Raw genomic sequence first — 15,603 nt, forward strand, 5'->3', positions numbered from 1 at the left:
TTGTCTATACCACAACTAGTTTGTTTTTGAGATATCAGAGGTGAACCTTTTTACCCACAGACCGTTAAGCCCCGTTCTACCCTAAGTAATTTCTGAAATTATTTTATAACTTGATCTCGCCCGTAGGTAAGCGGTTAAGAGCGACAGGACTTGTTAGGTCCCGGGTTCGATACCCACTTCGAGCAGCCTGTTGTCAGGCAGCAGTGACAACGATTTTCACTTGGAAATATAGATAGCAATATGTTTCCATGTGAAAATAGCACTTGCCCGGCATTGCTGCACTAATAAAAGGTCAGCCCTATTAGATTCTAATAACAAAAATTATCAAATATGGATGGATTAACCATTGGGTTACCATCTAAAAATACGAAGTGAGGAGAAGTTTCAGCCCAAACAACAAATAGGACGTAAGGTTCTGATTGCTGTTAAAAATATAATAACAAAAAAAAAATGTATATGACCGAAGCCTGCATTATATCGGCTACAGACTACAGTCGACCGAATGACCGGACAATTCAAATTTTTAAATCATTCACAAGCGAGTAACTCTTCCAACTGGCGTTTTTCTATTATGCATCGACAACAAATCGATGGACGCGACCTGCGTTCTCGATGTTGCTTTATGCATCGCCGCGATTTATTACCGACCGTATTGAGTTCGATGTTTTTATTTGCCGCTCGGTTGTTTTGCACCGTTCGCTTTATACGCTGTGACCGATCTTCTACAATGCTCTAAATGTTTACAAATAATTCCACTTCGAGTCAAATGTGTGAACATTCCTGTTTTGCATACATTGATTTACGTAAACATACACATACTCTTATATATAAAATTCTTCTGTACGGATGTATGAATATTTCTCATAAACGATTATTCGGATTTTGATCTTTTTTTGAAGTTTGTTAAGGAAAATTTTAAGGATTTAACCCTTTCGACTCGGATGCCGCCGCTCCGGCGGCATAGTCATTTTACCGTTGCGCTCGGATGCCGCCGCTCCGGCGGCATGATATGTTTTACCGTTAAGCTCGGATGCCGCCGCTCCGGCGGCAAATCGTGTCGGCGACGACTCGTCGCAAACTAAACTTACATTTAATTTTTTTTATTTTTTAAAAATTAATTTACTATTACATTCATTAATTGATTGATTTATTAATTTTATAAATAAATATATAACAAAATTAATTTATTAGCTCATGATCCCCATAATTCTAATAAAGATCTGTGAAGAAATGATTTTTTAAACAATATAGAGTGCAACATTTTCTATTTTATTATCATAATAACTATATAAAAGCAATATAACCACATTTTGAAAAAAATCCGATACAAAAAAAAATTCCGAGTTAAGAGATAAGTATAGCACTATAATATTCCGAGCGCAGCGTACCGACTGGCAGTCCGACTCCCGAGTCGAAAGTGTTAAATGATTATAAAACTATAGTAATATTGTAGAAATAAATGGAAAAAATTGCAAAAAAACAACATATCATTGTTTGACATTGAAAACATTTTGACAGAACTGACACCTGCCAGAAATGTCATTTTACTTGAAATTTAATTTAGTTTAGAGCCTAGACATTATTAAAATATAATATAATCATGATTATAAATAAGAGCAAGTGGGGCGCATGGCATCGTGCCTTAAGGCAAATTGCTGGAACTTTTCGTACCAAAAATTACTATTTTTTTTAAAAGGATTAACATTTTTGACAAAATTTCACTTTGAAAAAATTAGATTTTTGAGAAACTATAAATTTGACAAAAAATTACTTTTTTTTGAAAAAAAAAAGTTTTTAGATAAAGATGTTTTTTTTATTCTGACATATTTTGGAAATTCAGAACTTTTTTTCAAAGCAATCGTAAGCGCCGCGTCGCCGTCTAACGGATTAACATTGGTACGGAATCCATAGGAATGTAAACAAAATTAATACTTACTGTTAAAATCTCTATAAAATATCTGATAATTTGATGTGCATATGTCTAATGATCATTTTTCACCGTGGCAAATTTTTTTTTTTTTACTTTTTTCACTAGATCTTCAAACCGCTAGACCTGCCTTCATGAAAATTTGATCAATCCTTCATCTCGTTAATACAAGTAAAATGTTTTTTTAAATTATTCAAATCGGACGCTCCGTTCTCTTAAAAACTGAGTTACCGTTTTTGGCACTTTTTGCCCCATATCTTTGGAACGGCTAGACCTGCCTACGCCAAAAACTAATCAGAACGTCTCCTTATCAATACGAATCGAATGTTTTTTGAATTATTCAAATCGCTTAATCCGTGTTCCTGAAATCGTCGACGAAAATTTGTATCCGCACATACACATACCATTGTATTCTATGGGTTCCGTACCAACGCTTATCCGTTAAACGGCGGCGCGGCACTTACGCGCTTTGACATTTCGTCTCTATGCAGTTCAAGCAGTACGATTGCTTTGAAAAAAAGTTCAGAATTTCCAAAATATGTCAAAATAAAGAATTCATTTTTTTTTTTAAAAATTGTGTTTTCAAAAAAAAATTTTTATTTCACGGTTTCTCAAAAATCTAATTTTCTGAAGTAATTTTTTTTCAAAAACGTTAATCGTTTTTAAAAAAATAATAATTTTTAGTACGGGAAGTTCCAGCAATTTGCCTTAAGGCACGATGCCCTAATTGCCTTAAGACAGAATTCGACTTACAGCTAGTTCTTTTGACATTTATGCGTTTTCTAGGCTAGGATTTCTATCCAAAACGCCTGACTGCACAGCAACCACATAAGACTTTGACAGTTTTTAGTACCATTTCATATGAAAACTGCTAGATCTATTTTATGACAGAATCGGCTCCTACGTTTCCTTTTCTAGCTAGCCAACAGAAGATTTACAAACGTACCTGATTCAAAAGTGAAGTTTCGGACAGCCACGCGTTGCCAGAAGTATATTCTCCCGGGGCGACTACCACAACATCAACGGCCCTCGGCCTGAGCTCTCGGCGCAGACATGATGCCAACGCCTCCAGAGCGGCCATACCAGCACAGTGGACACCTCGTACAGGTGCGGATACACGTGCTAAGCCTGAAGTCACGAATACGACCCGGCCCCGTGCTTTGCGTATCAATGGTAGCATTGCTTGAGTCAAACGAGTGGTACCTGAAAAAAATAGTAATAAGATTCATCTGCAAGGAAGTTTCAGCAATGTGCCTTAAGGTTAAGGCACGATGCAATGATTCACAGTGAAGCAATTTGAAAATGGACTTACCTAGACTTTAATCCTACCTTCGCTTTATGTTATACAAATATCGCCAGATATCGGTGGCAAATTTTGAAAAAAAATACAAACTAGCTGTAATTGAAATTCTGTCTTAAGGCAATTAAGGCATCGTGCCTTAAGGCAAATTGCTGAAACTTCCCGTACCAAATATTATTATTTTTTTCAAAAACGATTAACATTTTTGAAAAAAATTTATTTCGAAAAAATTAGATTTTCGACAAACTAGGAATTTGACAAAAAATTACTTTTTTGAAAAAAAAAATTTTTTGAAAAAAAATGTTTTCTTTATTTTGACATATTTTGGAAATTCTGAACTTTTTTTCAAAGCAATCGTACTGCTTTAACTGCATACAGACGAAATATCAAAGCGCGTAAGCGCCGCGTCGCCGTCTAATGGATAAGCATTGGTACGGAATCCATAGGAATGCAAACAAAATTTATACTCATTGTTAAAATCTCTATAAAATATCTGATAATTTGATGTGCATATGTCTAATGATCATTTTTGATCACCAAATGGTTCATTTTTTGTTGCTTTTTACTCCATATCTATAAAGCCATTGAACCTGCCTTTCCAAAAATTTGAACGGTTCTTCATTTAGTCAAAACAAATAAAATATTTTTTGAATTATCGGCTCCGTTCTCTTAAAAACTGAGTTACCGTTTTTGGTACTTTTTGCCCCGTATCTTCGGAACCGCTAGACCTGCCTTCGCCAAAACTAATCAGCACGTCTCCTTATCAATACGAATCGAATGTTTTTTGAATTATTCAAATCGCTTCATCCGTGTTCCCGAAATCGTCGACGAAAATTTGTATCCGCACACACATACACACCCGCACACACATACACGCCCGCACACACATACACACACACACATACATCCATTTTTTCTAAGGTATGCCAAAATATTCAGAAACCTCTGAAACGTAAAGATATATAAAAATTTTCATTTTCGATTTATTTGCGATTACTATAACTTACCCTACGGAAAGTTAATTATATTAAATTTTAGTTCCTCGTTATTTATTAAAAAAATTAGCTTAAGATATTTTCAAAATAACATCTTCTCAAAACATTTACATTACAGCAAAACAATTCAACAAGTTTACTCAAAAAGAGGTTGGAAACCACTGATTTATAGTAATTCTAATGAAGGATAGTACGAAGTATATAATTAATGTATAATAATACCAATTACTATTTGTAATATATTTTGTCACAATAATATTTGTTATAGTTTTACCAATCACTTACTTCGTCGAAGTTAAATTTAAAAATAACTAGTGCATGGCATTGTGCCTTAAGGCAAATTGTTGTAGGTTAATTTTCTGAAAAACTTAAAAATAAAAAAAAAGTTATTTTGAGAATTTTGAAAATTTGAAGAATTTTTAGTTTTTTAAAATGTTTAAGAAATACGACATTTTTGAATCTTTTGAAACTCATTTAAATTGGTTGATCCCTACTGTCGGAAATGTCGAAGGCAATTGCTTGGAGTATATAAGTGAACTTTAAACATTATAAATCTTACGGTATGCAAATAAATAGAAGCAAAATCAGTTTTATTAAAATCTTTATAAAGTATCTGATAATTTGATGTGCATAAGTCTAATGATCATTTTTGGCCGCCAAATGGCATTTTTTCAAACATCTATGTTCTAAATCTCTAAAACCGCTGGATTTGAATTGCCAAAAATATAACTAATTCTTCTATCCGTCAATATGAGCAAAATGTTTTTTGAATTATAATATTCACAACAAAAGTATATTTTTATGTTGGTTGTTTTTATGTTTTAAGCCCTTTTATTTAGTTTATGATGCCTGAATATTTTTAAGTATACGTTATTAAATTGTTTCATAAGATGTATTATTATTTTTAACAGTTTTTTTATATAATCTCATAACTAAACCTTTATAATGGCAAATGTGTAAACAGAGAACTAATAAAAAAAGTAAAATTAGGTTAAAAAAAACAATTACCAATTATCAGAAATCAGAACCAACGGGTCCTATGTGCTGAGAAGGCTTCATAAATGGCTCCCAATCGTTACGGGTAAGCTCGCGTTTTGTTACATTCCGAGTGTTTTTAAGTATATATAACGATTAATCCGAATTTTATGTTAGGGGTCTGGCGCTTCTTGGGAAAGATGTCAGGTAATGGTGGCGATGGGTAACTCTTCCTTGTAGTAATCCTTCCCGGGGGGGTTCGCGTAGGAAGAGTCACCCTATGTCCGCCTGAACCGATTCTAACAATGACGCCGTTTCGCGAACGGCGTCGCCCTTAGAGATTTGCCGAAACTGGCTTAACCTGCAATTTGCATGTTAGTATAGTGGGGCGTTCTCACAAATACCACAGAAGCAACGTTGACCCTTTTTGGTGAACTTTGTACTATCAAAGCTTAGTAGTTCACTATTTTTTTTTCTATATTTTCATGTAGGATTGTTGTCTACTGCTACAGACTTTGAGATATTCTTGTTAATTTTAAAAGGATTTTACGAAATAATAGCTAAAACTAGCAACCAATATAAATATTATGGGCAATTTTTTCAGAGATAACACTGTATATGACCATGATCTAGCATTTTGTCACAAATATTTACCAGCAAAGTTAGTATGCATAAGTCTGATGATCATTTTTGGCCGCCAAGTGGCATTTTTTCAAACATCTATTTTCTTTAAAATCACTGGATTTGCCTTCCCAAAAATATAACAAATTCTTTCATCCGTCAATACGAGCAAAATGTTTTTTAAATTATTCAAAAACTAACTTGTCATTTTTTGCACTTTTTGTCCTTTACCTTTGAAATGGCCGGACCTGCATATGACAAAAACTAATGAGTACGTCTCCCTATCAAGACAAATCAAAAGTTTTTTGTATCATTCAAATAGGGTGATCGTTGCTCTCAAAATAGTGGACGAAAATTTGTGTATATACACACACACACCCACACACACACACTTACACATATACATCAATTTTTACTAATCGTAAGGTATGCCAAAATGTTCAGGAGATTCTGAAACGTGAAAATATTTTTAAAAAAATATTTTCAATCTTTGAGCGAATACTATAGCTTGCCCAACAGGAAGTTATTAATATATTGAAAAATTCTAAAACCAATTTTAGAATATCTAATCTGCAGAGAGTATCGTGTATTTGAAACAAAATTATATTAGTTAAAGGTATCCACTTAATTCATATATAACATGAAATAACATAAGTTTAAAACTAGTAAAAACAGGTATTGACGTTGTTGCAATAAAATATCTAGTTAGATGTTCTAGATCTTCTAGAAAACACATTCATAATGATGTTTCTACGTCTGCTATAAAAATTATAGTTATGTGTATCTGTAACAAAATAGCTATAAATTCAACTTTATTTTACATCCCTATGTAGGTATTAATGCAAAATCTTCTGAAATATATCATCGCCCACCGAGGTCACGCGGGCCTACGCAGACATAAATTATCCGCGGGTAGACATCGTCTCAAGGAGGATATTTTAACGTTGCCCTTTTAAAACTGCATTGATGTTGACATGCTATCAAACAATGTTTTTCTGCATAACGAACGCATCGCTCCTCGGAGCTACTTAATAAATCAAATAAATTTCAAACTACGATCATTTATCATGCAGGAAAAATGCAGTTTTCAAAACATTTGCGGAAAGGAATTATGGAGTCATCTCGGAACGATATGATGAAATAGGGAGTGAAAGATAACTCGGATTCGTACCTAAAAGGTTGACGTCCATGGACCGCCTGACAACCGAGAAAGGAACCCATTCGAGTTCGCCCATTGCGCACCAAGCGGCGGCATTCACCACGGCGTGGAGGCCACTCGCACCATCCGGTAGATGTTCCACTATGTATAAAGATGCGGACAGAATCTGACAAAAAAATAATATTATGTTCAAATATTTTATAATGTAATAATGTAATAATAATGTTAGGGGTGCCCATTAATCACGTGAGGTTTTTAGGGGGAGGGGGGGTCTAACAAAAAATCACGAAATATCACGTGGGGGAAGGAGGGGTATAGTAAGATATCACGTGTATTTATTTTTTAAATGATTTTTTTTTAAATTCAAACAGTTTAATTTTTTTTTAATTCTACAGTTTTATCACGTAACTAAAAACACACGTGATGTTTGGATGGGGGAGGGGGGGTAATTTTGAATATCGCCATGTATGACCAAGGGGAAAGGGGGGGTCCGAAAATCCTTAAAAACTCGCTCACGTGAATAATGGACGCCCCCTTAATATATTTTAATAATGTAAACTAATGGTGCATGGCATCGTGCCTTAAAGCAAATTGCTGGAACTTTCCATACCGAAAACTAAATTATTAAAAAAAACTTAGATTTTTGAGAAATTTTTGAAAATATTTGACTTTTTTGAAAAATTTTAATTTTTTTATAGTTTGATTTATTTAGTATTTTGATCTTTTTTCAAATTTTCAACTTTTTTTAGGCAAACGCGCTGCATAGCTGATTTGATGTCGAAATATGAAAGCGCGTAAGCGCCGCTTAGTCGTTTGATGTGTGAATATTGGTACGGAACCCATATAAATGTACACAAAACTTGTACTTATTATAATCTTTATAAAATATTTGATAATACGATGTACATATGTCTAATGTTCATTCTTGACCGCCAAATGGCATTATTTTTTACTTTTTTTATTGAATCTTCGGAGACGCTGGACCTGCTTTTACAAAAATTTTACCAGTTGTTCATTTTGTCAATTCAAGTAAAATGTTTTATTTAAATCGAACGCTCCGTTATCTTAAAAACTGATTTACCATTTAACCATAACCCTGCCTTTGCCAAAAACTAATCAGCACGTTTCCTTATCAGTAGGAATCGAATGTTTTTTGAATTATTCAAATCGGTTGATCCTAGTTTGCAAAATCGTCAAAAATTTGTATCCGCACATACACACATATATCAATTTTTTTAAAGGTATACCAAAATGTTCAGAAACCTTTCAAACATAAAATTATATAAAAATTTTCATTTTCGATTTTTGCGATTACTACAACTTGCCCTACGGGAAGTTAAAAAGTAGTTATTCCGACTCTGCTGATAAATATGACAAAATACCAGATCAAGGTTATTAACAATGATTTATCTGCAAAAAATGCCCCCATGAAATATATATTTTGCATTGGTTGAATAATGTTAGCTTTTATTTTGTAAAATTTCTTTAAAATTAAAATAAGACATTGAAACTGTTTGCCCCCTTGCCGTTCCAAATCACTCCGCCTATAGGGTAAAAAGGACCAGGTTACAAATTTTTTAAAAACAGCAAAAAAAATTTTACAATTCATTAGCTGGGAGTTTTACTTAATATAGTCAGATTGTTGTTTATTTGGTATGTGTTATTTTTGCAATATAATTAGTTTAGTTTTCAAAATATAATATTGGACCTTTGTGCCCCGCCCTACCCTATATATATATATATATATATATATATATATATTTATATATATTTATATATATACATGTCTGTGTGGAAGTAGATGTTAATGGTAATGTCTTTATAAAAACAAAGGGTTGAGGGCTAATGTGTTTTTGTCCATAGTTTGCCTCGAGATGTCTACTTTAATAACGATTTCAACGATCACGCTTGAACCTCATGCACCCTTCCGAGCATCTGAAAACTTTATATACACATTGTGTTTACTTAAACTTTTTGTAAGCCATAAAATAAATTCTTCCAGTTTATATAAACGCATCGCATATTTTTTACCGGATATAGGAAACTTCTGAAGAAATAAATTAAAAATGCCGCAAACACGTGTTCCTTTCAAAAACTGCTTACAGAACTTAAGGAAAATAAATATATACGTGACATTAACGTGTATATACTTGGCACCGCGATGGTGGAAATTGGCAAAACTGATATGACCTGATTTTTTGACGATTTTTTTGCTGTCGATTGGTGCAAACTAAAATTTTTTTGCTCTTTCCGTTCTCGAGATAAATGGGTGGGGCCAAATTCGGTGCTAACTATATATATAGTCAGCACCGACCCCTTTAAAAATGCAAAAAAATTAAAATTTCTTTTTCCTATCGTTATCAGTAATTTTTTTGCTGTCGAATGGTGCAATTAATTTTTGGAAAAGTTTTACCCATCATACATTTTCACGCATAGGAAAATTCCCATTTTTGCCAATTTCAAAAAATTGACAAATTTGAAAATGCCCAATTTTTTTGCTCGCTTACTTAAATATAAAACAAAAAAATTTTTTCCAAAAAATTCATTTTTTCACCCCCTTTTCAGGGGGGTTGCCAATTTTTTCGGGTGGCCACAGGTCACTTTTTCAAAAATTTAAAAATTGTTTCGGAATCTGTGATTTTTTTGCTCTGCGATACAAAAAAGAAAAATTAAAAAAAATAAGTTTTAATTTTGATTTTTTTCGTAGTATGAAAACAAATTGCAATCCGCTTTAAATATGCTTATTTTTTTCCAACAAAATCATCAACAATACCTTTACAAAAATGTGTTCGACAGGAATTAATAGTTTCATACAATTTTTATATAAATTTGTTAAAATGTAACAGGAATCGCGGTGCATATATATAGCCGTCTCACTCGCTCAATGGCGTATAGCTTTCTCACTCGCTCAGCTTCGAGAGACCCAGTGCGTAGACGTAGAGACTCTCTACGCCGTAGAGTCTCTCGGCGGCGGGTGGCCAAAGAGGCATTATTTATTTACTGAAATTACTGAAATATTGTTGACTAATTGATTCATTAAGTCTGTTTTGGGGGTAAGTAAATAAATTGAAAAGCATCGTATACTACGTAGTACTTATGGAAGCAAACTATTCGTTTTTATGCTACGAAAAAAATCAAAATTAAAATTTATTTTTTTGAATTTTTCTTTTTTGTATCGCAGAGCAGAAAACAATTTTTAAAATTTTGAAAAAGTGACCTGTGGACACCCAAAAAAATTGGCAACCTCTCTGAAAAGGGGTGAAAAAATGAATTTTTTGGAAATTTTTTGTTTGTTTTATATTTAAGTAAGCGAGCAAAAAAATTGGGCATTTTCAAATTTGTCAATTTTTTGAAATTGGCAAAAATGGGAATTTTCCTATGCGTGAAAATGTATGATGGGTAAAACTTTTCCAAAAATTAATTGCACCATTCGACAGCAAAAAAATTACTGATAACGATAGGAAAAAGAAATTTTAATTTTTTTGCATTTTTAAAGGGGTCGGTGCTGACTATATATATAGTTAGCACCGAATTTGGCCCCACCCATTTATCTCGAGAACGGAAAGAGCAAAAAAATTTTAGTTTGCACCAATCGACAGCAAAAAAATCGTCAAAAAATCAGGTCATATCAGTTTTGCCAATTTCCACCATCGCGGTGCCAAGTATATACACGTGTGACATTATCTGCTGTACAATAACAATATAAGTAATGCGATAAAAATTTTATCGGTTTCTCGAATATATAAATTTTTAAATCTATTGGAAGTTTTTTTTTTAATTTTGCATATTGGTTTAGTTACTGTTTTTGCACAGTATATTTTTAACAATTTTCAATATGTAATTTGTTTTTCAGTTTGTCCATTAGTAATACATTTGGCCATTTTAAGTAGCTTTTAATGGGTAAATTTAATAACTAACCGAGTGGTAAAACTACTTCCACCACTTACCTTTTCTGATACCTGGTTACCTAGTAAAAAAATACCTGATACATTTCGTTTTATAATTTATCGTTTAATGTAGTCTGGGGTTGAAATCATTGTTTGAATTCTATAAGATCTGCAGAGGTGAAAAGATTTATAAATTAGCCAGAAAAGATTATTTTTACTTGAATAGATACATCGTAATTATTTTTCTGCTCGTGTATTTATTCAAGATCTTTTTATAATTCTTTATAATAAATTTCAAATAAATGTGCAAAGTACTTAGTGGGAAATTGTCTGTGTGCAAGTATTGTTTAAATGTAAATTTTATATTCATTGTATATAATAGCTCTAAATATTTCACATACATGTCACGTTCACATTGCATATAAAGTAATAATTTATCATTGATGTATAATATAGGGTCAAACAAGGTTAAAAAAATCAACCAAATAATTAAACTGCATCGCATTGATTGAATGAAAAAATAAAATAGTGTTTTTTCCCCGTTTATAGGGTACAAAATATCAGTTTTTTTCTAATAGCAAAAAAATCAAATTTCTACAATGATGAAAGCAGGGTGTTATACTGAACATAGTCAGATAGTTGTTTGTTGGATATGTGTTATTTGTTACATGTTATACAATTGGACCTTTGTGCCCCGCCCTACCCTACATAGTCGGTGTAGGTTTACGTTATAATGAATATGAAATCTCATAACTTTAACTTAACACATAGAGTTGAAAGTTTAGTTATTGAGTAAGTTTAATTCCATCTGAGTAATTACTATCTGATGCCGAAATTATGCGAACGCAAAACATCTTAAATTAGCAATTTACGTTCTCTTTACCTTCCTTAATTAGCAATTATGCATAATCCGATTATGTAAAGCAATTTTCATCGATATAAAATATAATCTCAATTTAATTCTATATTCATTACTCATAATGAGTAATTAAAACTTTCATTAAAATATGACTGATGGCAATTACATTATAATTTAATAGTATATAATTAATTAGCTTATGATATTTGGTTTCAATATATTTGATGCTTTACTTTGATTTATATTAAACAAGTTAATAAAGTGTAAAATGTATACATAATCCTTAATTGAGATTTAGCTATTTAGATTAAATATTAAACTATTTCTTTCGAAAATATCATTTTTATGCTTTTACTAAAATTAATCTATACGAATTCCAATTGAATTCTTTATACCATATTTATAATATCTGTAATTGTATTAGTTAAGTAACTTGTTTAACACATTTATTTTATTTATTTCATAAATTTTTATTTTATTTAGGTGCAGACGTCAACTATAATCAGTAGCTGCCTATAAAACACCACGGAACGTATGTGCGCTCTTTATTTTAAAAATAAAGATATAGCTATCATTGAAAATGATTTTCAATTGATATTTTTGAAACACATTTATAATATTTGTAATTGTATAAATCAAATTAATTTGTTCAACATATTTCATTACTTATATTTCATGTTTTAAAAATGTATTTTATTTACGTGCAGACGTCAACTGTAATCAGTAGCTACCTACAAACACCACGGAACGTACATATGCTTCGGCTAAGATTTTGATTTTTTGATTGACAAAATTTCAAACTTTAATGCATTTTTATAATTCAACAGCTTATCGTAGGCCTATTACATTTTAATATAATATATAATTTCAAACAACAAACTCTATCGTTATACAAAGTTTCCTTAAAATCGTTCAATTTTTTTTTCAAAATCTAATTACGAAAAATATGTATATATATATATATATATATACATATATATCTATACATATTGGTACTTTGTGTGCATGTGGTTGTGAGTTCAAGCCCCCGCTTTGGCGACTGCATCGGGCAGCAGCGATGTCCACTTTCACCAAAATATGGAACAAAAATTTGTTTTCGATTGAAAATAAACCCATTTTTGGGCATTACGGTGTAAAATGGCAATGAAAAATCTCTAACACTATTCTTTCCTGAATTGAGTTGAAGTTTAACTCAACTCACGGATCTGCCCTAGGGCAGTGCCACCCATTAAATATGTATATATATATATATATATATATATATATATATATATATATATATCTTGACAAAAACTTTACGCAATTTCATTTAGATTATAAATAAGAACATGCAGCAGGTGAATTGAAAGTTTCGGTATATAAATTATAAGAACTCCATGGCAAGTTTCTAATTTGGCAAGTATTTCTTCGAATAAACAACATGGTCCTTTTCAGAATATATTTCTGTTTTTAATAGAATTTCTAAATATATTTAAAAGTTTTGCTCATTCTCTTCTGATTTCCAATATTTTTAACTTACTCTCAATAAAGTGAACTCGGTATCATTTGTTTTCTTACTGGTATATTATGAAAAATGTAGTGGTGGCTTATGTTTATATAAATACCTGTATACATGTGTTTTTAGCCCAGTTTCAATGGCATAATTCATAATAAATGAGAAGCGCAGGATTAATTAAAACTGCCTGATTAGTATCAATTTTATGAACAAAGTTGAAAGCTTTAAACAAATGCAATGCAAAAGCTAGATCAAAAGGATAATACAGACATTGCAGATCACAGAAAGTTTAATGTTTTACTGAGATAATTAAAATAGTTTGTCAAATCACGAGCATATTGTTCAAAAAAAAATTCTATATAGTTTTTCAAATGATTTAAAAATTGTTGTATTTTTTATCAAATATTTACATCAATAATAACTGTCATTTGGCAGCCTTGACCATGAACAATAAAAATAATTTAATATATTTTAATAATTCTTAATAAATAAATTTCCATATTGGTGACCTCGACTTGAAAGGGGAGTAATGTGGCAAAAAATCGATATCGAATTTAATTACTTATTTGATCGCAAAGTAAATAAGCAAAAATTTATTCAGGACATTTTCAGGACAGAATTATTATATTATAATGATCTACAATTGTGTGAGTTTGAAGGATTTTATCAACCCGAATACTGATTAAAATAATGCTAACATTTTTTTATTTAGTAAAGCTTTTCCCAAAAAAAAAATGTTAGCTTGAAACATTGATAAAATATTATAATAATAGGATAAATAATAATATGAATATATATATAAGAAATAAATATATTTACGTTTCCAAGTTTTCTCAAAATTTTGGCATACCTTAAAAGAAATTGATGTATCTATGTGTGTGTAGTATATATGTGAAGTGTATGTTTTGGTACAACTTTTCGTCGACGATTTCGAGAGCACGGATTAACCGATAAAAATGATTCAAAAAACATTCGATTCCTATTGGTTCGAAGACTGGCAGGTTCAGAAGTTTAGAAGATTAAGCGAGTGAAGAACGATTTAATAAGCATTTGACTTGCATTAATGGAGTCAAGAAATTTTTCGAAAAACATTTTTGAAAAGGCTGGTTCAGCAATTTCAGATGAATAATTGTTATTAATTCCATCATTAATAATTTTTTATTGATTATTGGCTATTTTTATTCCTCTAATGTAACGGTACGGAAAATTCCAATAATTTGCCTCAATGTACGATATATTAGTTTTTTTTTAATAACTAGATGAGTGCCTGTATAAAAACTTTTTTGTTTACTATTATATTACTTTTATCATCTGATACTAATGCATATATCTATGTGTGTGTGTGTGTTGAGTGGGTGGGTCTATAAGATCAATTATTATCTAGATTCTTCAAGGTTAAATTATCTTCCCACGCGGTCATCTACACACCAAATACTACGTAATCGGAGTTTTTGCCGGTCTACTTCTAGAGATAGAGACAATATATCGATAATAAATAGAACAAATTACCAGAGCGCCCATAAAAACGTATTTGGACAAATCTGATTGTACTGCGAATTTAAAAAAATAGACTTACAATCTTTTATTAATATTACCTATACTATTATTTTTAAAGTTTTTTCTTAATAATAGCAAGGAACACATTATAATATACTATACATACAGTTTAGGGGAACTAGAAGCTTATTGTAACAGGGGTAAGTAGTAGAAGGATTTTTTCAATAGAATCTTAAATAATATTAAAATATTTCTTTGTATAAATTGGACATGTAAACACCTCCCACCACCGCATCATATTGTCATAACTACTGTACCGTAGAACGACGCAGTATACAAGAGTGTGCAGCTACATCATTTATAAAATTAGCATACCATTTTCTTGGAAAATTCTTTTGATAATTTTTTTAATGTTTTATCAATTTGAGCATGCAGTTTGCTAACTTTAGTGTGGTACTATTGAATATTATTTCCCATTCCTTGTTACCATTATTATTTGCTCTGACGAACGTTTCGTCTGTGCGTAATATAATGTGGCTCTATAGCCACCGAATTCCCGATTGAATGCAAATTGCATACATTTGAATAGTTCAAACCATAATATTATCACCTATCAGTTACCAATTCGAGATGTCAACAACAGGCCTATTTGTGGTGGGTAAACCAAACTTATTGAAACAGGATAACATGAAACATTATTAGAGATAGAAACCAAAAATGATTAAAGAAAATGTTATTACGTACTTTTTTATAGTTCATTGGACCGCTAAAATTTGTCAAAACGCTTGTTTCAAAATAAATTTGCATAAAAATATTTTAAATTTTTAGCAAACCAAAATTGATGCCAAAAAAGCTTATCAAATATGTTCTTTTCATTACTTTGTAAAA

The 15,603-nt window shown here is 31.3% G+C and overlaps 1 protein-coding gene across 1 annotated transcript in view; it reads right to left on the minus strand.

Annotated features, from left to right (window-relative positions):
* Window positions 1-15,603, minus strand: part of LOC113377296 (D-beta-hydroxybutyrate dehydrogenase, mitochondrial) — an 87,284-nt gene that overhangs the window by 53,373 nt on the left and 18,308 nt on the right. Inside the window, exons 4-5 of the mRNA XM_026617556.1 lie at window positions 6,990-7,143; window positions 2,874-3,130 (exon numbers count right to left, since the gene is read on the minus strand). Coding sequence (XP_026473341.1) covers window positions 2,874-3,130; window positions 6,990-7,143 — 411 coding nt within the window. The remainder of the gene's footprint in view (window positions 1-2,873; window positions 3,131-6,989; window positions 7,144-15,603) is intronic.

This window comes from Ctenocephalides felis, unplaced genomic scaffold, assembly GCF_003426905.1.
Source record: "Ctenocephalides felis isolate EL2017-DRISC unplaced genomic scaffold, ASM342690v1 CF-g0.4_SCAFFOLD_01886, whole genome shotgun sequence".
NCBI lineage: Eukaryota > Metazoa > Arthropoda > Insecta > Siphonaptera > Pulicidae > Ctenocephalides > Ctenocephalides felis.